Source organism: Oryzias latipes, chromosome 22, assembly GCF_053564925.1.
Source record: "Oryzias latipes strain Hd-rR chromosome 22, Olatipes_Hd-rR_3.1".
In the NCBI taxonomy this organism is placed as follows: Eukaryota; Metazoa; Chordata; class Actinopteri; order Beloniformes; family Adrianichthyidae; genus Oryzias; species Oryzias latipes.
The window spans coordinates 651,801-672,648 of record NC_136258.1 but is presented as its reverse complement, the minus strand read 5'-3'; the positions used below and the strand labels follow the sequence as shown (position 1 = coordinate 672,648).

Below are 20,848 nucleotides of genomic sequence, written 5' to 3'. Positions count from 1 at the left end.
TATACCTTAGTAATGACTGCTGCTGACCCATTTGGGCAGCCGTGGTGCAGCGGTAGGACGGTCGACCCATGATCATAAGATTAAAGGTTAGATTCTCGCCCATTTGTCGAAGTGTCCTCGGGCAAGACGCTGAACCCCACTTTGCCTCTGGTGGGAGGTTGGCGCCAGTGTTCGGCAGTGGAGCCACCACCAGTACGTGAATGTGTGTGTGCATGGGTGAATGGAACTGTGACTGTAAAGTGCTTTAGGCCTTCGAAAGAGGGTAGAAAGCGCTATATAAGTATACGCCATTTTCCATTAACTTTGATCTAGTTTTGGTAATTTTTAAGAATAAATCTTGTGTCCTCTCTTCTTAATAGGGTTGGGTGATGTCCATTAAATTGGCCGTTGACGATGTTTGCTGTCAACCATCGGGATGGACGATGACATCGTCGGGGGGGGGGGGGGGTATTTTTACATTTTTCGTTCTTATATAACTGCTATTCGTTTTTTTGCTTTTTTCATTTTATTTCCCAACTGATGACTAATCCGTGATGATCCAGTATAAACTGAGGGAAGTGACTTTAACAAAAAAAGTAACAAACAAAATAGAAAAGAAGTAGTCCGCACCCGCACTTCCGGGGGAGTGCGGACTTACAGCTTTGTGTTTGATGGGAAGGGGGGGGGGGGGTACATGAGCGGTATGTGTGGGAGATTTAAGACTGCGATCCGTCCCGCAGCTCTAGGGGTACTACCTACCGAACTCAGAACCGGGTCTAAAAGTGTGTGTCTGTGCACAGCTCGGATCGTCAGCAGAAACACAGCGGTTTGAGCTTCAAAGCAGAAATGTCGCTCAGTCCTTAGAAAACATTCAAACAATCACGCGGATTTGTGTTTCCAGTCGTGTCCCGACTAAATAAAGGCTGATGTTATTCTTACATGTTTACGTGCAGCCAGCAAGCAGCACCACCCAAAGCTAATGTTGTTAGCCCGTGTTAGCATACTGCTAATCCTGGCTTCGTTCAGAAAAAGCACTGACCACACGGATTAAAATTCAAATGATGAGCGAACAGGTGTTTCATAATAACCGTAACATTATTAAAAGCACGTTTAGAAGATCGTCTCGTATTTTACCGAGCTGACATGTCAATGTATATAGCCGCTCGGCGCTGTTTAACATTGTTTTGTATTGAATTGTTACATACAATAAAGTTTGAAGAAAAAAAGCCGCTCGGCGGAGTTTATATCCTTCCGTTTTTCAAACCCTACTGCGCATGTGCGAATGATTTATTCCGACGGAAAGTGTGACCTTAGTGAACGTTTTTATATTCTAAAAACATTTTTCTGGGCCCATGTACACGGTTGGATTCTAATCCGACCATTGATCCCATCAATATTTTGTACATGTAACCACGGCTTATGGTGTCGACGCGCAACGGGGCGGGGGCGTGGCATCACGATGGTGGTCTCTCCATCGGGATGTCAGTCACCCATCACGATGGACGATGATATCGTCCATCGGCACAACCCTACTTCTTAACAGGTTCCTTTTCCATCATATTTTCAATCAAGAAGAGGTTGATCAGGATATCAGCAAAGAAAAAACGTGAAAACGTTTACAAAAGACGTTGTATGTTTGCCATTTTCTCCAAGGGAATCAGTTTTCGTCATACCTAGAGGAGAAAACAGAAGTCGCTTGGCTCAAGCTGGTCTAATTGGAAAAATTTCCTTTACCACCGAGTGGTCTGAAGATCAGCTCAGAGAAGAAATTTCTGCTATCTTCAGAGGATCATTTGGCATCTCCGAGCATGATGTTTTCCCTTTTCAGTACTTGAGCACAATAAAAGGGTGCAAAAAATTAATGAAGCCCAATGTCACACTCAACGTTCCCTGGGGGGGGAAAGAAGTTTCTTCTGTTTGCTCAAATACCTGTCTTTACATTATGGCTGAAATGGAAATGCCAACACAGGTGAGCTTGATAGTGAAAGTACTGGTAAACCTTTTTCATGTAATATTATTTGCATGCGATTTTTGTTAAAATTATTTAGATATGAACATAACTAAGCACAGCATCATCTTTACATGTGACACTTTTTATTGTTGTAAATTGTTTTTGCAATCACAAATTAACTTTGAACATTTAGTCATGCTTGTAATGTCTAAATTACAATTTATATGCTTTTAAAATTGCTTTCTTACACAAAATTTCCACATCTTATCATTCAGCACAGAGTTTTTGACACGGATGACAGTGACTTTGAAAGTCCAACTTTTCAGAGTAGAGGTGGGTAGTTTCAAGGTTAAGTTTATCAACCATGTGTTTCCATCCAACCCCCATGTTACATCAGCAATCCCACACTACCTGATTGATTTTGATCAACGTATTGGTCATTTCCAGAGTGTCGTTTGCATCCTTTTTTTTTCCAACTATCATTTCATAATGTGTCTTCTGCTCAATCTGTTCCATTTAGATCTTGAGACATTGGAGCAATCTAATGTTGACGGTCCATATGAACCAATGGAGGCAGATGCCACAAATCGAGAACATGAGACCGAACAAGGAGGCACTCGTTTCTCTGATTTCATGTATGTTTTATACTGGATTTGTTAGAAAAACCAGTTCATTTACATTTTTTTCGTCCAATTTAGCTTTTTCTTCTTCTTTTTGAATCTCTTTTCAAGACCACTTGATTTCGAAGAAGAGGAGGCAGTCTAGGAAGCCATCAGACGCAGTTTGGAAGAAGAAACTGTCCAAAGCACCGATATGCTTTATGTAACATTTGCCAGTGATGAAAACACCACAGAAGATGCAGAAGATCTTGGAGGTCCCCGTCGAGAATTCTTTCGCTTGCTTGTTAAAGCAATTTTCCAAGAAAGTGGGGCATTTGAGGGTGAATTCTTTTTTATTTTTCATTAGTTAAATGAGAAATTTAAGTTAATAACAGACTGCATAGATAATTTTTGTTTAATAAAATTAAGTTTGTTTAAAGCTGACATGAACATATTTTATTTGATCTGCAGAGTCCCCCAATGGCTTCATTCCAAGACTAAATGTTTCGCATGTCCAAAATCGAGTCTACCGCACTATTGGTCAGATGATGTCTACCATCATTGTCCAAGGTGGAGAATGTCCTGCTCTCCTTTCGTCTGTTGTCTTGGACTACCTGCTGACTGGGCGTATGTTCGACATCCGCGTTTCTCCAGAGGATGTTGCCGATGTGGAACTTAGAGACAGCCTCAAGACAGTATGTTTATGAAAGTGGTTAAACTCTGTAATAATTTTATCATTCATTTTCTAACTATTTTTCTATGTAAAGTGTCAGGGAAGGTGTTGGCAATTAAAATACAAATTGATGACATTTCATAAACACATATTTTCTCCTTCTGACATTTTAAGATTGATCAAGCAACAACTGATGATGATCTGCAACGAGCAATAGAATCCTGTGAGTCATGGAGGTACCAAATTGAAGGTCTTCCAAACCCTGTTACCATGGACAACAAGGATGCATTTGTTAAAAATGCTATAATTTTCCATGTTCTACTACAACGAAAGAGCTGCTACGATCAGTTAGCTGAGGGGTTGGAATGTTATGAGGTAAGTCTAGGCTGACGTTCATTAGTGTCTGGTTTGTAGGTAAAAGTTGATCAGAAATGTATAAAAATAACTAGATGTTATGTTTTTACAGCTCTTACCACTTCTGAAAGAGAACCTTCCCCTTCGGGTTCTTTTAGAGATGCCCAAGGTTCGCAGTGATCTTACAGCAGATGTGGTTGCTACCCTTCTGAAGCCCAGCTACTCCGTTCTGGGAAGCAACAAACGACCAAAAGAAGAGCTGATGGTGGTTAAGTTCAGAGATTTCCTCAATAGTGTTCAAGGTAAAATAAATAAAGCAGACAAGCCATAATTTGCTCTAATTTGCACTAAGACCTAAAGTCTTATACATTTTTTTTTCTTTTAAATGCTGATTTTCAGTAAGCATTACATTTTAGCTACTGCTGGCATATTTAATTATCATTTTGGAAATTTTAATTTTTCTTTTTAGTATACAAAATTACGAAGGTATGGAATTATATTCAATTCAATAAAAAAACATTTTTTTATATGGTTCCAAATAAAGTGAATAATTTGTCTAAAAAATTTCAGGTAAGGGAAAATGTGGAGTTTAAAATATAAAAATTCATTAGCACATTTACCCGTCATATTGAAAATGTAAACTTTGTAGAAATTTTAGACAACCAGTTTTGCAGTATTAAAAGAACAGTTTATTGCAATGAAGAACAAGTGAATCTGAATATTGTTTTTTCTAATTTTTTTTTTCTAATAATATCTTACAATGACAGAAAGAGAAGTTGAGGAATGTCTTCATGGCAGAACCCTGACAGAAGCAGAGAAGACCTTTCTCAGAAATTTAAATCCTGGACATATTCTCGCCTTTGTGACTGGAAGTAGCAGAGTTCCAGCAGTTGGATTTCAACCAAGTCCAAAGTTAAGCTTTGTTCATAATGAAAACAAGTACCTTCCAGTCGCTCATACATGCTCAAATGAGCTTGAAATCTTTGTAAATTCCAAAAATCTAGCTGACAATGATGAGTTTGAATATAACTTCCTAGTAGCGCTTATGAATGGAGCAAATTTTAGTGCAGTTTAAATAAACATGAAAATATATTCCAGGGAAAAGGGTCCAGGTGAGTAAGAAGGGAAAATAAAGTGGAGAAGAGAAGAAATGTAGAAGAATGGATACGTTATTTGTATTAATCCAAAACACCTCAGGGATGTTTTTCTGGTTTTTTTTACTTCTGTATTAATAAATATAAAAAATTTGCCTTTGTATGGAGTTTTGCTATGTTTAAATGTTATTAATAATTTTAGTTAATTCATAAAAGCAGGAAAATGTGCTACTTGTGTCTTTGTTGAGGATCTGTTTCTGCTGTTTGATGAGCAAATTGTATTTAATTAAACAAAAACAGGAAATGTTGAACGGTTTTCTTTTTTCTGTTTCCATGTAAAGCCACTCAATACAACAGTTAAATATGAAAAGTTACAAAAGAGGAAAAATGGTAAAATATAGATTTGGATCTCTTTGTTCGGGAAACTTATATTTATTTATTTTCTATGGGAAGGAATTGGTATTGTCTGTAGAAAAGTATGCATTTTCTGAACACCAGAGAGAGTACACCCATTATTTCATGTTGATCCATTTCAAATAATAGGTTATTTTTTGAAATGTCAATAGATGTTTGTTTAGCAGAGCATCATGGTTGTGTGTTGAAAGTGTTTGCATACGTTGTCTCACATGTAAAGCCTATTGGATGTTCATTCTTTATGGAAAAGGTTTCAATTACAAACTCAAATGATGAAACATTAAACAAACAATTAAACTAGATGTTGTGTCATTGCTTTTAGAGTAGACCAAGTCCTTCTTTTCAGTATTTCCTCTAGTGCCCTGACTTGCTCTTACAATGAACTGCAGTGGTGGACAAAATAGTTGGTACCCCTCAGTTAAAGAAAGAAATTCCACAATGCTCACTGGAATGACTTGAAAAGTTCAAAAGTAGGAATAAATTATATTGGATTGAAATTTAAATAATCAAAATCACCCATTACTTTTGAGTTGTTGATAAACAGATTTATTTAAAAAAACAAACTAATGTTTGGTGAAAAAGTGTGTACCACACTGAACATGGACAACAGAAAGCCAACAGAAAATTATAGACAAACATCGTAAAGGTAAAGGCTATAAAACCATCTCTAAGCAGCTTGAAGTTCCTGTGACGACAGTGGCACATATTATTCAGAAGTTGAAGACCCGTAAGACAGTAGCCAACCTCCCTGGACGTGGCCGAAAGAGGAAAACTGATGACAAATTGAGGAGACAGATAGTTGGACTGTATCCAAAGAGCCCAGAACAACCTCCAAAGACATTAAAAGTGAACTCCTAGAGTTCACCTTTAATGTGAACTCCTAGATCAAGGTACATCAGTGTCAGATCACACCATTCGTCGTTGTTTGAGCCAGAGTGGACTTCATGGGAGACGACCAAGGAGGACACCACCACTGTTGAAAGGAAATCATGAAAAAGCAAGACTGGAATTTGCAAAAATGCATGTTGACAAGCCACAAAGCTTCTGGGAAAATGTCCTTTGGACAGATGAGACCAAACTGGAGCTTTCTAGTAAGGCACATCAGCTCTATGTTGGTAGACTAAAAAAATGAAGCATACAACCAAAAGAACACTGTCCCTACTGTGAAACATGGAGGAGGCTCAGTTCTGTTTTGGGGCTGCTTTGCTGCATCTGCCACAGGGTGTCTGGAAGTTGTGAAGGTCAAATGAAATCTCCAGATTATCAAGGCATTCTGGGTAGAAATGTGCTGCCTAGTGTCAGAAAGCTTGGTCTCAGTCTCAGGTCATGGGTCTTCCAACAGGACATCGATCCAAAACACACAGCCAAAAACCTCAAGAATGGCTGAGAGAAAAGCGTTGGACTGTTCTGAAGTGGCCTTCTATGAGCCCAGATCTGAATCCCATTGAACATCTGTGGAAGGAGCTGAAACCTGCCATTTGGAGAAGACACCCGTCAAACCTGAGACAACTGGAGTAGTTTGCTCATGAGGAGTGGAACAAAATACCTGTGGACAGGTGCAGAAGGCTCATTGACAAATACAGAAACCGTTTCATTGCAGTGATTGCCTCAAAAGGTTGTGGGTGCCATCATTTTTGTCCAGCCCTAATTCATTAGTTTTCTTTTTTTTAAATAATTCTGTTAATCAACAACTCAAAAGTAATGGCTGATTTGGATTATTTAATTTTCAATAAATTTTAATTTATTGTTACTTTTGAACGTTTCAAGTAATTTCAGCGAGCATTGTGGACCTTCGTTCTTTAACTAAGGATACCAACAATTTTGTCAACCACTGTGTGTTGTTAAAAAATGATACGTCTGTATAAGGAATTTTTGAAAACTCTGCAGGGAAATAAAAGACCAAATATTTGGTGATATTTTTTTAATCACAATATCAGTGAACTTGAATAGATGTCAAAAACATTCAACAGTGCTACCCAGTAGCTAGTTTATTATTTATAAATTCTTGCACTTTCTGATACAGTGTTTTTCCTTGGTTTCCATCATTTTCTAGTGGGTTCACGTTTGCAGACAGTTCTTGCAAGTCTTGATCAGTAAGTGGTGTGAAGAGGTAATCTGAGCTTTGTCATGATTCTGGGCTTCTCTCAGTTACCGAAGCAGAAGTTGCAGAATTCGGCATTGGAAAACAAGTGTTTTGGGTGAAAAGCTGAACAGGGGTTTTGTTTCCCTCAGAGGAGATGGAATGACTGTTGAATGCTGCCTGAAATTCCTCAAGTGTGCAGTTGATTCTGGGAATGTATACATAATGGAGGCAAAATAAATCAGTCGGGTTGTCTACATCCAGCATTTTCAGTGATTCTAGCTCATAGAAAATGGGCGCATACACGTTTCGGCAGTTAGAGTTCAAATCACGATTAAATCGCTCAACACGTTGATTATGAACAGAGCTCCCTGTCAACACAGAACTTACTCCTTTGTGCACTCTCATGTCCTCCCAAATCAAAACATTTTCCCCTCCATGATCAGTTCTTATGTGCATAGGCCATCCGAACTTGTTCACACCTTTCCTAAATAGATCCAGGACAGTTGAAGCACGATTGTTGTTAGAACAATGCAGAAAAGTCAAAAATCTGCTGTACCCATCAATTGCGGTATGAATGACTAATTTCCATCTTATGAGCTTATGGTTGCCGTCAATGTGCCATATATAGTTTGGAAAGGGGACAGAGTATGTTCTTCTTTGCACTGCTGATGTTCTCCTAGACTGTGCTCCAGCAAAATCAACCCTTTGCACTGAGTCTCTGAGACTTCTGTTCAAAGACATAGTTCAAAGACATCTGAGATGTCTTTGAACTATGCTGTTCCTGGCACGCAAATGTCCATTGAGCATAACCTCTCCAACATGAGGGTGATTTGATTTTATTGCACGAATTACTTCATCCAGTTCCTGATCGGAAATGTCACTGAATTTTTGGTGTTTTATGCCATACTCTCTCATAAGCTTGTACAACGTTGGTCTTGATATTTCCAAGATTGATGCCGTTTCTGAGAGTGTTGTCCCCAAGAATATTAATCTTTCAATGTCCTCTTTGGAAATTAGGGTTGTTCCAACCTAACACCATAGGTGAAAAAAGGGACAAAAACAGACAAATTGAATTACTTCTACATATAACAAAAAATAATCTATTCAGCGAACAAATAAAAAAACATCTTAAAAGGTACACTTTCACAACAAAGTTGATGGTAATTCTACTCATTAAAAGTAAATAAGTCATTCAGTTCTTGCCAATCTCTGGGATGTGCCAGCCCCTGCAGATGTGGCTGAACTTGTGAATGCTATGGGCGGCGGCAGAGTGTTGACCTGAGGTGGGCGGTGGTAGAAGAACAATCATATAGATGTTTTGTTACATTTTAAAAATCAGTTAAACACTAAACTATAAAAATAAAAAACAACAGTTGTAAAAAATGTAATCACTGTACTCAATGGAAGAAAACAACTGATGATGTTCTTACCGGTCTGTGTGAAGCGGCAGAACTTGTGGATGGTGATGATGTGTTAACCTGTAGAGTAGGAGCATGTAACAGAGAAAGTTTACATTGAAAATAAGTGATTGTAGCAGATTTTAGCAAATAAGAAAGATCTGTAATGAGAAAGAAGACAAGCAATAAATAAAAAGACCCCCCCCCCCCCGCCAATGTTCTTTTTTTCATTTAGAGTTGCAGTGATGTAAAGTGGCATAAAAATACCACAGACATGCATAGCAGGCCTACTCAGAGATATCTTTCATCATTATGTGTCAAGGAAATTACAAAATAGCATTATATTATTACACTGTAATGTCAAAAGATGCCTTGATAACGTTAGCCATTTGTTAGCTAAAAAAAAAAATTAAGACTAGCTTGGAAAGACTAGCTGTTTAGCTAGCTAAAAATCCGTTTCCACATAATAGTATTATAGAACTATTTTATCTTATTTTATTTAACTTTTCCACTTACCAGATTTGCAGCAGCAGGTGTAGGTGCCAGGACACCTTGCAATGCAGCTCGCACTCCTGAAACAACGGCCCTTTCAATATCCTCAGGTCTCAAAGAGTTTGCCATGATTAAGGTTCAACTTTCGTCTGAACAAGGACCGCTCTATTCGGTGAGGGGCGTGGCCTCATTAGCATATTTCCCAAACATTTAAAGTCAACATTTATATTTAACATTTAGGCGGAACATTTAGATTTACATTTACATTTAACATTTACATTTATATTTAACATTTAGGCGGAACATTTAGATTTACATTTACATTTAACATTTACATTTATATTTAACATTTACATTTAGCATTTAACATTTGGATCTACATTTACTTTTAATATTAGCATTTACATTTAACATTTACATTTAACATTTATATTTATATTTAGATTTAGATTTAACATTTATATTTAGATACAAAATTTGTATTTAACATTTACATTTAGAGTTAACATTTACATTTAATATTTAGATTTAGACTTAGATTTAGATTTACCATTTAGATTTAACATTTAGATATACATTTAAATTTAGCATTTAACATTTAGATTTTCATTTGCATTTAATATTTAGGTTTACATTTAATAATCACATTTAACATTTATACTTCTATTTAGTCTTTGATTTAATATTTATATTTAGATATAACATTTACATTTCACATTTACATTTAAATGTAACATTTAGATATATATTTAACATTTATTTTTAACATTTACATTTATATTTATATTTATATTTAACATTTACATTTAACATTTAGGTTTACATTTAGATATAACATATACACTTAGCATTTATATTTACGTTTGGGATTTAGGTATGTGTTTCGATTTAACATTTACATTTATTATTTACATTTACATTAATATTTATTATTTATTATTAATATTTAGATTTAATTTTAACCTCTAAAAGTACATATCCTCATGTCACAGATTGTTTTTTTATTGGTGATAAATATAGACAAAATGTGATATAAATGCAGCATAAATGGAAAGAAATGTCTAAATGTGGTAAAAGTGACACAAAATTTTCATGAGGTTAATTTTTACATTCGGCGCCCCATACTAGTGGTCATAGGTTGACACCAGTTTTTGGAGTGTAAATGGGTGAATGGGACTGTGGCTATAAAGCTCCTTGGGCTTTAAGGAAGATAGAAAAGCGCGATACAAGATTATGCTATTTACCATTTTAAAGATTGCTGACCCTGGTTTAGCTGTTGCATTAATAACATAATTCAAAGTATACACACTCTTTATACAAAGGGTAAATGGTGATTTCTCTATCAATTCAGATGGATATTGCTGTGGAATATTTAAAATGAATCCACATCAGACTTTAACATCTTGTCCACAGATGCCAAATGAAACCATAACTATAATTTCAAAAATAATTCAAACTCCTTATTGGACGGAAATCTGAATTTGAATTATTTTGATCCAGATCTCAGGCCATCCATCCTCCCTGTAATTATTTCCAAAGTTAAATGAATAATCACCAGGCTGGCTTTTTAAAAGTGAATTAATATTAAAAGAGCTTCATGAGCCTGTCTGTTCAATGGCTCTTTGAAATGAACTTATCCAAAGATTCAGCTCCCTCCAAAGAGCCAGAAGTCCAAATTATCCCTTATGGATCCCCTCCCCAAGTTCTGTGCACTGCGCAGGAGGCCCTTTAGTGCTGTTCAAGGGGCTGGAATGTTTATTGCACACACCCTGAATGTTAGATCCCAATTTATTGTAATTGACTCACCACAGTATCTGCTGGCATAATTTATGGATCCTATGTTTCTTGAGCTTTAATCACATTTTTTAAAAAAAAATACTGTGGAAAAAAAAGTAACTTTAATTGTATTTCAGCGTGAGAAATAGGGGTGTAGTGTTAGAAATCAAATGAGTAAGTCTCACAGCCAATGCGTGACAGTTGGCAGCCCTGAAAATGTAGCTATTGTTTCAGCATTATGCTAGCCCAGTTATCTAATCTGACATCTACAGAGGTTTTATAGGCTATATTGGAGTTTAGTTAATATTTTAGCAACATGCTAGCTGTGGAAGAATGAATGAATGAATGAATGAATGAATGAATGAATGAATGAATGAATGAATGAATGAATGAATGAATGAATGAATGAATGAATGAACAGAACTTTAAGGTAATAATAATGGATTAGATTTATCTGCGCTTTTCCAGACGCTTGAAGCACTTACAGTGTGTCCATTATTCATTCACTCCTCATTCATACTGTTACGACGGGGGGTTGGGGGAGCACCCAGGCGCAGAGAGGAGGAGGCAGAAGGTTCCAGGAACAAAGGTGTTTAAGAACTAAAAAGTCCAAAACCAAACAAAATACCACTGCGGCAGGTGAAGTCGAATCTCAAAAACCACTGAACTTCACAGGAACTCGGAAACATCAACCTAACATTAGACTTATGGATCAGCACAGGAGGAAGGGAAGACAGGACTTAAATACATACAGGACTGACGAGACACAGGTGGAATCAATAGCCGTGTTTACATGGGCAAAAGTAATCGGAAAGAACGCCTGATCGGAAAGAAAATGCGTCATGTAAACACGCCATTCGGAATACTCTGCCCCGGTCAGACTCGTTCGGATCAAAATTTCTTTTTTTTTTTTTAAACTTGTCCTGTCCAACAGCTAGGCAAACAGATGAGAGCTGAGGGCCTCTTGTGTTGGACATATTTTATTTTAACAAGAGGGGTTATTAATCTTCAGACAAACCAAAGGTATGTCTGAATAAACCCCTTTTGTAATTGAGGCCAAACTTTATTAATTTCAATCATGTTTGAAAATCTTTGGTGTTGGACCGGACGGAAAAGGAAAGAAGGGAAAAAGAGAGAGGGACGTTAGAGAGAGGGGGGGGTAGGAGGGTGATAATAGGAGGGGAAGGGGGGTAAGACCATGAAGCAGCATAGAGCAGACAGGTTTACTGGTTGTTTATCATTAAGGTACGGTTCAAATGTAGTACAAAAAGGGCGGGGCCTGTTCACACACACTCAAATATTATCAACACACCTGCTAGCTGCAAAAATGTCCACATGTCAACATGTACACAAAACAGATAGTGTTCGGATCAAAATTTCTTTCCGATCGAGATAGGTGGGTTATACCGATCGTTAATCTGATTGTGGAGCATGTAAACGGTCATTCCGATCGTGTGTCACTACTGCTCTGGTTTACGTCACGCATAGACGATGTTTCGCTGAGAGAAAGCTTTGGAGCTCAAACAGGACCGACCAGCTGCTCTGCGGACGCCCCGTGTAAAGCTCACGCAGCGAGTTTGGGGAAGCAGAAATAAATCCTTAGATTTATCCCTTAGAATCGTTCAAACAATCACGTGGATTTGTGTTTCCAGTTGTGTCCCGACAAAATAAAGACTGATGTTATTCCCAGACATTTACGTGCAGCCAAGATGCAGATTGCAGGGTTTCATGGTCCTGGATTTTGTGTCCATCAGGCTAATGTTGTTAGCCTGTGTTTATAGCCTGTCCTAACCCTTCTTCCAGCACTGATCACACGGATTTAATAAAACGATGAGCGAACTGGCGCTTCATACTATTCATGACATTAACAAAAGCACGTTTGGAAGATGGTCTCGTATATTACCGAGCTGCTGCATAAAATAAATGTCTGTGGCAGCTATTTGTTTAGAACGGGACCTAATTCCTCATCCGGGAGTTTTTAACACTACTGCGCATGCCCAAATGATTCATTCCGACCGAAAGTGTGAGCCATGGGAACGTTTGTTCTAATCGGAAAAAGGTTTTCTGATCCCATATGCACGGGTGAATTTTAACCCGACCATTGATCCGATCAAGATATTTTGCCCATGTAACCGCGGCTAGTGTGGGATCAAAAGTAAAACTCGAATCAACAACATAACAGGAAACCTTTCACAATAAAAACAGGAAACTGAACTCAAAACATGACAGAAACAAAAGAAAACTAGAACACAAAGGCAAAGAAATTTAAACTGTGACACATACTTGGTGATGGTAAGCTACTGTTGTAGCCACAGCTGCCCTGTGACAGAGGCGTGGGCCCGGTTCGCGTCTACGGCCACTCTGACCATGACCGGGATCATTCATGCATATTCACATACCTCTCTTTTCACTTCAAATAGGAGCCATCAGAATTGTACAGAAAGACGGTCATCTTGATCATACAAGCAATTTATTTTATTAATCCAAACTTTTAAAACTGTATTCTTGACTTTGTTGATTTTTACACCACAGAACTTGTATGCTGAGCTAGTGGGAAAACATTACAAAATCCAAAACCTGTTCCTATTAAACATAGGAGGCTACAAAATGAGAGGATGTAGGAACTTCAAGATCAAATCGATAAGAACGACAAAGAAAAGTCTCTGTGTGTCTGTGTATGACACTAAACTTTGGAACGGGTAAAGTAATGAGCTCAAATATCCCAAAATTCACAAAAATGTAAGAAACCCTAATTTCACAATATAAGAGCAGTTAAAGATCAACAGGATTTTGAATAATATCAAATACTTGTATGTGTAAACTTGAATGTGGTGAAATAATGAAAGCTCTCTGAAATCCAAGCAATGACCAGTTACTTTATCTGCAATGTGTAGACATGATTACTGCTTTCATGTGATGGATAATAAATAAGCACTCTATTTTGTTACGTGAGAATTTGATCTGCAATGTAAGAGAAACGGAACTCGTTACCCTGGTTAAATGATGAATGTAGAAAAATAATGAAGGACCGAGATGAACAACTTAAAAAATCATTAAAAACTGGCCTCAATACAGATGGATACAAATTCACATTTTTAAGAAATAAAGTAACCCAAAGTTTGCGAAAGGCTAAAGCAAAATTCTTCATGGATATTATTGTTGAAGCAAAGGGAAACAACAAAAAGATCTGGCAAAATCTTTATAAATTAATTGGCAAAGAAGTGAATGACTCAAACAAAAATATTGAGCTCACAATTAACAATGTAATGGAAATCAATCCAAGTGTTCTAACTAACGAATTTAACCATTTTTTCATTAACTCAGTTAGGGAGATAACAGAAATGTTTCAAGCACCCACTCTTACTGCCAGACCTATTGATCCTGCAGAACCTGTTTTTTCTCTACGAGAAATCACAGAACTGGATGTTGCTAAAATTATTGGCTCATTAAAAAATTCTAAAGCCAAGGATGTCCATGGGCTGGATACAAATATCATCAAACTATGCAAAGAATCCTTACTTTTACCAATAACACATATGGTCAATTTATCATTTAAACAAAAATGTGTGCCATTGTCTTGGAAAATGGTTACTGTCACCCCAATTTTTAAATCTGGTGATAGTTCAAACATGGCCAACTATCGGCCGATTAGTATCCTTCATGTGGTCTCTAAAGTTGCTGAGAAGTGGGTAACAAAACTGATAAATGAGCATTTAAATAAAGACCATTCTCTTTTACATCCAATACAATTTGGTTTTCGTGAATATCACTCAACAGAGTTTGCAAACTGTCTATTTATAGAAAAGATCAAACGCATGTTGGATTCTAATCCTTGCGTCGGCGCTGTATTTCTCGATCTAAAAAAGGCATTTGACAAAGTGAATCATGAGATTCTTTTGTCTAAATTAACTTAACCCTTGTTCTATCCTAGGCACTTATTTTTTTTTTTTTTAACTTGTTCTGTCCAACAGCTGAGCAAACAGATTAGAGCTGAAGGCTTTTTGTGTTGGACAGGTTTTACTCTCACAAAAAGAGGTTATATAGCTTCAAGAAACTAGAGTGTAGATTTGTATAAACCCCTTTTTGTCGTATTATTTTTTATTTATTTGTTACATTTAGTATGTGTGGGGAGGGAGAGGGGAAGAATGTGAGGGGAGGGTGGAAGAGAGTAAAAGGAAGAAAGGTGAAAAGGTGGGGGATACAAGCACTGATTTGAATAAGTTATTATTTTAAGCTGTAACAATTATACCAGATCTGCTGGAAAGACGAATGTTACATCAAAGGTGAAAATCTGACAATAAGATGAGCGAAAAAAATCTGTCCATCAATACACTGTAGGTAAGGAGGAGGGATGAAGCAGACAGGGAGCAGTGTGGCAGTGTGCACGTGCACGTGGGGGTGGAGATACATGCATGCTGCCGACGTGAACCGTGTGTTCATAAGGGGAGCCAGATCCTACCCAGCCAGACCAGCCAGACCAGGAGAGGGGAGGAGAGCCCCCCAGGCCAGAAGCCCCCCCAGCATCCGGACCCAGGCAGCCCGGGAGGGGAGGAGGAGGGGACCGCCCACCCCACCAGCCAGGCACAGAGAGGGCCCCCCTACAGGGGCTCCCCCAATGCCCAGAGGCACAAGCGAACCCAGTGTGGGGAGCAGCAGTGTGGGGGGCTCCACCGCTGCCAAGCCGCAAAGCCCCCCACTCCCGAGTCCCTCTGTGAGTGGTGTGTATTTGCTGTGTGTGTGCTGCTAGCATGCAGTGTGTGTGTCTACAGAGGAAGTTAAAATTGTGGGGGGGGCCAGCGAAAGGTGAGCACGGATGTTTCACCGTGCCCCCCTCCACCAGACCCTCTCCACAAGGCCCTAGACGAATCAGAGTGTCTAATATGCAAGTAAAAAGCGGGGAGGAGGGCGGGTGCCAACGAGGACCCAGAGATGGGCATCCCCAGTGAGCCCCGCCAGCATACCCTTCCCATCCAGTTCCCGGGGCCCTATGTGCCTGTGTGCAATATTTGTTTGGGTGAGAGCGGGGAGGAGCGGGCGGATGGGCACAACCGGGGGAGAAGGCTCCCCCGAGCGACCGGCCCCCCAGCCGGCCGCGGTAGGCGCCCCCCCTCCCAGAGCGGCCGGGCAGCCAGAAACGGCAAGCCAGCCGCAGTTGGAGGCCAGAGCCTCGTAGCGCCGAGAGACAGCCAGCAAGGAAGGGTCCCGGTGCCAGAACGGAGGGGCAGGGGGTCCAGCCCCACCATTCATACCCTGGCCTCCCTAAGGACTGGCACACCGCCCCCCCAGCCCCCCCCCCCAAATAAATAAATAAATAATAATAATAAAAAATAATAAGAAGAATAAAATAAATAATAAAATAATAATAATAATAATAATAATAATAATTATTATAATTATAATAATAATAAAATAAATAATAATGAAATAAACCCACCCAAGTGAACCCATTAACCCCTGCTGTGACTGCGGCGTCGACCCCCGGGGGGCCAGGCCACGCGCCAACTACCGGCCACGGGCGAAACACCGGCCATAGGCAGACGACCCCAGAGCCCCAAGCCCCCCCCCAGCCCCCGCCACGGCGACCAGCCACCCAGCACGGCACCCGGCCGCCGTTCCCGGTCAGCCGCACTGCCTACCCTGCGCCCAGAAGGCACCCGCCCAGGAACCCCTGCCAAGTTGCCGGCAGAGTGTGCGCCCCTACCACCACCCCACCCAGGCAACCAGAGCCCCGAGCCGGGAGAACGGCAGGCCCGGCAGAGCCCACCCCCCCAAACCCACCCCGGCCCACCCAACCAGCCAGGACCCGGCTCAACCTATCACTATCCCACCCCTACTAGGTGATGTGACTAACCAGCTGGAGCCAGGGAGAGTCTGAAGCCGACAGGTTTTTTGTGGAGGACATTATCTCTGAACTAATATGCTCTGACATGAGGTTTCTGTAGTGGTTGATGCTAAGATTATTTTTAGATTTCCAGTTTAGGAGGAAAGTTTTCTTTGCGATACATACAGCGGTGAGAACCATATAAGCCTTGTTAGATTCCATGTTGATGTTATTCAGGTCACCTAATAAGCAGAATTTGGGGCAAGCAGGAATCTTATGATTAAACCAGATTGATAAATCCTCACAAACCTTACGCCAGAATGATTGGACAGGTGGACAGACCCACAGGGCATGCAAATAGTCGTCTATGTTGTTACCTGTGCACTGTGTGCATATAGCAGACTGATTGAGACCCATTTTAAATAACCTCTGTCCGGTGTAGTGAGTTCTGTGGAGAATCTTGTATTGAATAAGTTTCAGATTAGGGCTTTTGGTCATATTAAAGGCATTCAAACAGATCTGTAGCCAAAATTGATCACTAGAATTCAATGATAGCTCAGACTCCCATTTTGTCATGTGTAAGTAAATTGTTTCATCTATGTCTGATAACATCTTGTAAATTTTGGAGGTGAGTTTGGGATTTTTAAGGTCCATGAAATGTGTTACTGTAAGGGGGAGGTCTAGGTCTATTTGGGTCAGGCAGTATTTAGTGCTTATAGCTGATTTAAGCTGCTGATATTCTAGAAATTTGTTTATATTAATTCCATAGGTTGAGGATAACGTAGAGAGGGACATAAATTTTCTATTCTGAATTATATGCTGGAACTGCTGGATTCCTTTGTTCTTCCATGAAGCAAAATGAATCATGTTTTTGTTAATCAAAATGTCAGGGTTATTCCAAATGGGGGTAAGTTTACATGGAAATAATGTGAGGTTGTTTTTTTTAAGAAAATCCCACCAGGCTGTTAAGGATGAGCTGATGTTTAAACTTCTGAAGCATTTGTGTTGTTTAATTTTAGAACTGAAGAAAGGTAAATTAGAAATATTTAGGTTATCACAGAGATTTTGTTCTGTGTCTAGCCAGGATTCATCTAGCACACCAGGATTCAGCCATTTTTGTACATAACACAATCTGTTCGCGGAGTAGTAGTCCTGGAAGTCTGGAAGGCCTAGTCCTCCTCTATCTTTAGGTTTTTTAATAGTTTTTAAACTGATCCGTGGGGGTTTACCTTCCCAGAGGTATTGGGAAATGAATGAGTCTAATGATTTGAACCAAGTAGTTGGAGGTTTGGAAGGAATCATTGAAAACAGGTAGTTAATTTTTGGGAGAATCGTCATTTTTATGGTTGCAACTCTCCCGATTAGAGAAATGGGTAGAGTTTTCCATCTAGTGAGATCAGCCTCGGTTGTTTTAAGTAGTTGGGTGTGGTTTAGCTTGAGTAGATCAGAAAGCCTAGAGGAGATATTTATACCTAAGTACTTTATGTTGCCTGTTTGTATTTTAATAGATGACGGATTTAGATAATTGCAATTAATTGGTAGAATTGTGCTTTTAGACCAGTTTATGGAGTATTCTGAAACTGAGGAAAATCTATTAATTAGGGAGATGATTTGGCAGATGGAAGATTGTGAATTTTGAGTAAATAGTAAAACATCATCTGCATAAAGACTTATTTTGTGTTCTAAATTTTTGGTTTGAATGCCTTCAATATCTCGACTTTGCCTAATAGCAGCAGCTAGAGGTTCAATAAATAGTGCAAATAAAGACGGAGATAGTGGACAGCCTTGTCTGGTTCCTCTTTGTAAATTAAAGCTTGGAGATGTTTGATCATTTGTTCTGATACGAGCATTAGGAGAGGCATATAATATTTTAATCCAGTTAATAAATGATTTTCCAAAGCCAAATTTGTTCAGGGTGGCTATTAAAATCAAATGCCTTTTCTGCGTCCAGTGACAAAATGGTTGCTTCTCGGTTGTTGATGGTTGTATAATCTATGAGGTTGATTAATCTGCGCATGTTGGTAGATGAATGTCTACCCTTTATAAAACCTGTTTGGTCAGGATGTATTAGAGAGGGAACTACCTTCTCCAGCCTTCCCGCCAAAGCTTTGCAGATTATTTTAAGGTCTGCATTAATCAGCGATATGGGTCGATAGCTGGATGGTGATGTGGGATCTTTCCCAGGTTTCAGAAGTAAGATTATATTAGCAGAATTCATATTTGGAGGTAGATAATTGTTGTCCTTAATTTCTATTGTCATTCTGAGAAAAATGGGAGCTAAGATTTGCCAAAACTCTTTATAAAATTCTGCTGGGAAGCCGTCCGGTCCTGGGGCTTTTTTACTAGGCATGTTGGTTAATGCTTTATGCAGCTCTTCTTTAGTAAAAGGGGACTCCAGGGCTGTGATTTGTTCCTCTGTTGGTCTAGGCAAATCTATGCTATTGAGAAAACTGTTGATGTCGTTGTCAGAAGGATTAATTTGGGATGAGTAGAGAGATTGGTAAAAGTTTTTAAAAACTGAATTTATTGCAGCTGGATCATGTGTTGCATTTCCTGTTAGGTCTATGACTGATGAAATAGTTGTCTTCTCTTTGTTTATTTTGAGTTGATTTGCCAAATATTTCCCAGATTTATTACTGTGATCAAACCTCTCCAAGCGTAGTCTCTGTAATAAAAACTGTGTTCTTTGATTAGTTATTTCATTTAATTCGATTCTTACTTTCCTTATTTGTTGTAGAGTTTGTTCATCCGGAGAGTTGCTGTAGGTTTCCTCTAACAGTCTGATTTTTTGCTCTAAATCCACTAGTTTAGAGTTTTCTTTTCTTTTTTTGTGGGATGAGAAGGCGATTATTTTTCCTCTCATGACTGCTTTCCCGGCCTCCCATAAAAGGCACGAGGAAATACCTGGGTGGTCATTATTTTGAAGATATGAGGACCATTCTTTAGCAAAGAAATCTATAAAGTTAGGGTCTCTGAGCAACGATGTATTGAACCTCCAGCTCCTTAATGAAGGTGGTGATGTTTTGTTTTTAAGAGTCAGGGAAACTGGTGCGTGGTCGCTGATAGTAAGGGGGTGGATCTGTGCTTCCGTAGCTATGCTCAACAAGGAGCTGTTAACCAAGAAATAATCTAGCCTAGAGTATGATTGATGAACTGTGGAGAAAAAGGTATAAGCTCTTTTCGTGGGGTGGAATAAACGCCAAACATCACAAAGACCAAAATCCTCCATGTACTGTTTAACAGTGTTTGTGGATTGCCAGATTCTAAGATTTCCTGTGTTATTTAGCCTATCCATCTCTGGATCTAAACACATGTTGAGGTCACCTGCAATGATTAGCGATTTGTCTGTATGTTCAGATAGCGCAGAGAAGAAGGAATGAAAGAATTTAGGGTCATCTACATTGGGGGCGTACACATTAGCTAAACACAGCTGCATATTTTGAGTGGAAAGAGTGACTATTATAAATCTTCCTTCTGGGTCTATGACTGTACTAGTTTCTGTGAATTTAATTTCCCTATTTATCATAATTGTTACTCCTCTCTGTCTAGAATTATAACAGGCTGAATATACGTTGGGAAAATCTGCTGTGGCGAGAATATTAACTGAGGAATTAGACATATGAGTTTCTTGAAGAAACGCAAAATCAGTTTTGAGATCTTTTAATTTGCTCATTATTTTCAGTCTCTTCTCTCTGGTTCCAGCTCCGTGCACATTCCAAGTAACTAACCTTAGGGTGTTGTAGTAGTTTTTAGGGGATGTCATCTGGACTTGGTTTTAAAGTTGGAAGACGTTTCACCTCTTATCCAAGAGGCTTTGTCAATTCTGAAATAGCTGGTCTAAGCGCTGGTATATATGCGCTCATGGGGGAGGAGTCAGACCTGAAACTGGAGGTGTTGTCCACTTAGCCTACGTGGTTTCGGGTCGTTTATAGTCCTTTGTCCTCAGCTGGGGGTTGGGGAGTCAGTGACTCCCTCTCCAAATGGTCGTCTCTTTCAGCGGTTAACGACTCAGATGGAACTGGTTTGGTTTGTTTAGGTTTCAAAACACTGCCGTAGATGGATGGAAGAATAAACCTGAGACCACCATTCTTATTAAGAGAAGGTTTATCCTTCTTGACAAAGATGGCTTCTTTCACTCCTCGCTCAAACCATCCTTTCTCTCTGGCTAGAATTCGGACTTCACTGTCCTCGAAAGAGTGGTTAGTGGCCTTCAGG

General features: G+C 39.2%; 2 protein-coding genes and 1 long non-coding RNA gene across 8 annotated transcripts in view; 1 reads left to right on the top strand and 2 right to left on the bottom strand.

Annotated features, from left to right (window-relative positions):
* The window catches only part of sobpa (sine oculis binding protein homolog (Drosophila) a), a 121,140-nt gene that overhangs the window by 57,902 nt on the left and 42,390 nt on the right, over positions 1 to 20,848 (bottom strand). The window lies entirely within an intron of this gene.
* Positions 1,569 to 4,992, top strand: LOC111946851 (G2/M phase-specific E3 ubiquitin-protein ligase-like). 2 transcript variants are annotated; one of them, XM_023951809.2, is made up of 8 exons: positions 1,569 to 1,948; positions 2,206 to 2,263; positions 2,451 to 2,565; positions 2,662 to 2,870; positions 3,001 to 3,224; positions 3,377 to 3,577; positions 3,669 to 3,858; positions 4,324 to 4,992. In XM_023951809.2, the coding sequence occupies exons 4-8, from the start codon at positions 2,744 to 2,746 to the stop codon at positions 4,629 to 4,631; spliced, it is 1,050 nt and encodes a 349-aa protein (XP_023807577.1). In that variant the 5' UTR covers positions 1,569 to 1,948; positions 2,206 to 2,263; positions 2,451 to 2,565; positions 2,662 to 2,743; the 3' UTR covers positions 4,632 to 4,992. The 2 variants fall into 2 exon arrangements, with proteins under 2 accessions (XP_023807577.1, XP_023807576.1); XM_023951808.2 differs by having other exon boundaries at positions 1,569 to 2,263.
* On the bottom strand, positions 6,972 to 9,383 carry LOC111946853 (uncharacterized). The gene is made up of 3 exons (XR_002872635.2): positions 9,061 to 9,383; positions 8,578 to 8,625; positions 6,972 to 8,425 (listed from the first exon to the last, which is right to left on the bottom strand). It is a non-coding gene; the product is annotated as an uncharacterized LOC111946853 (long non-coding RNA).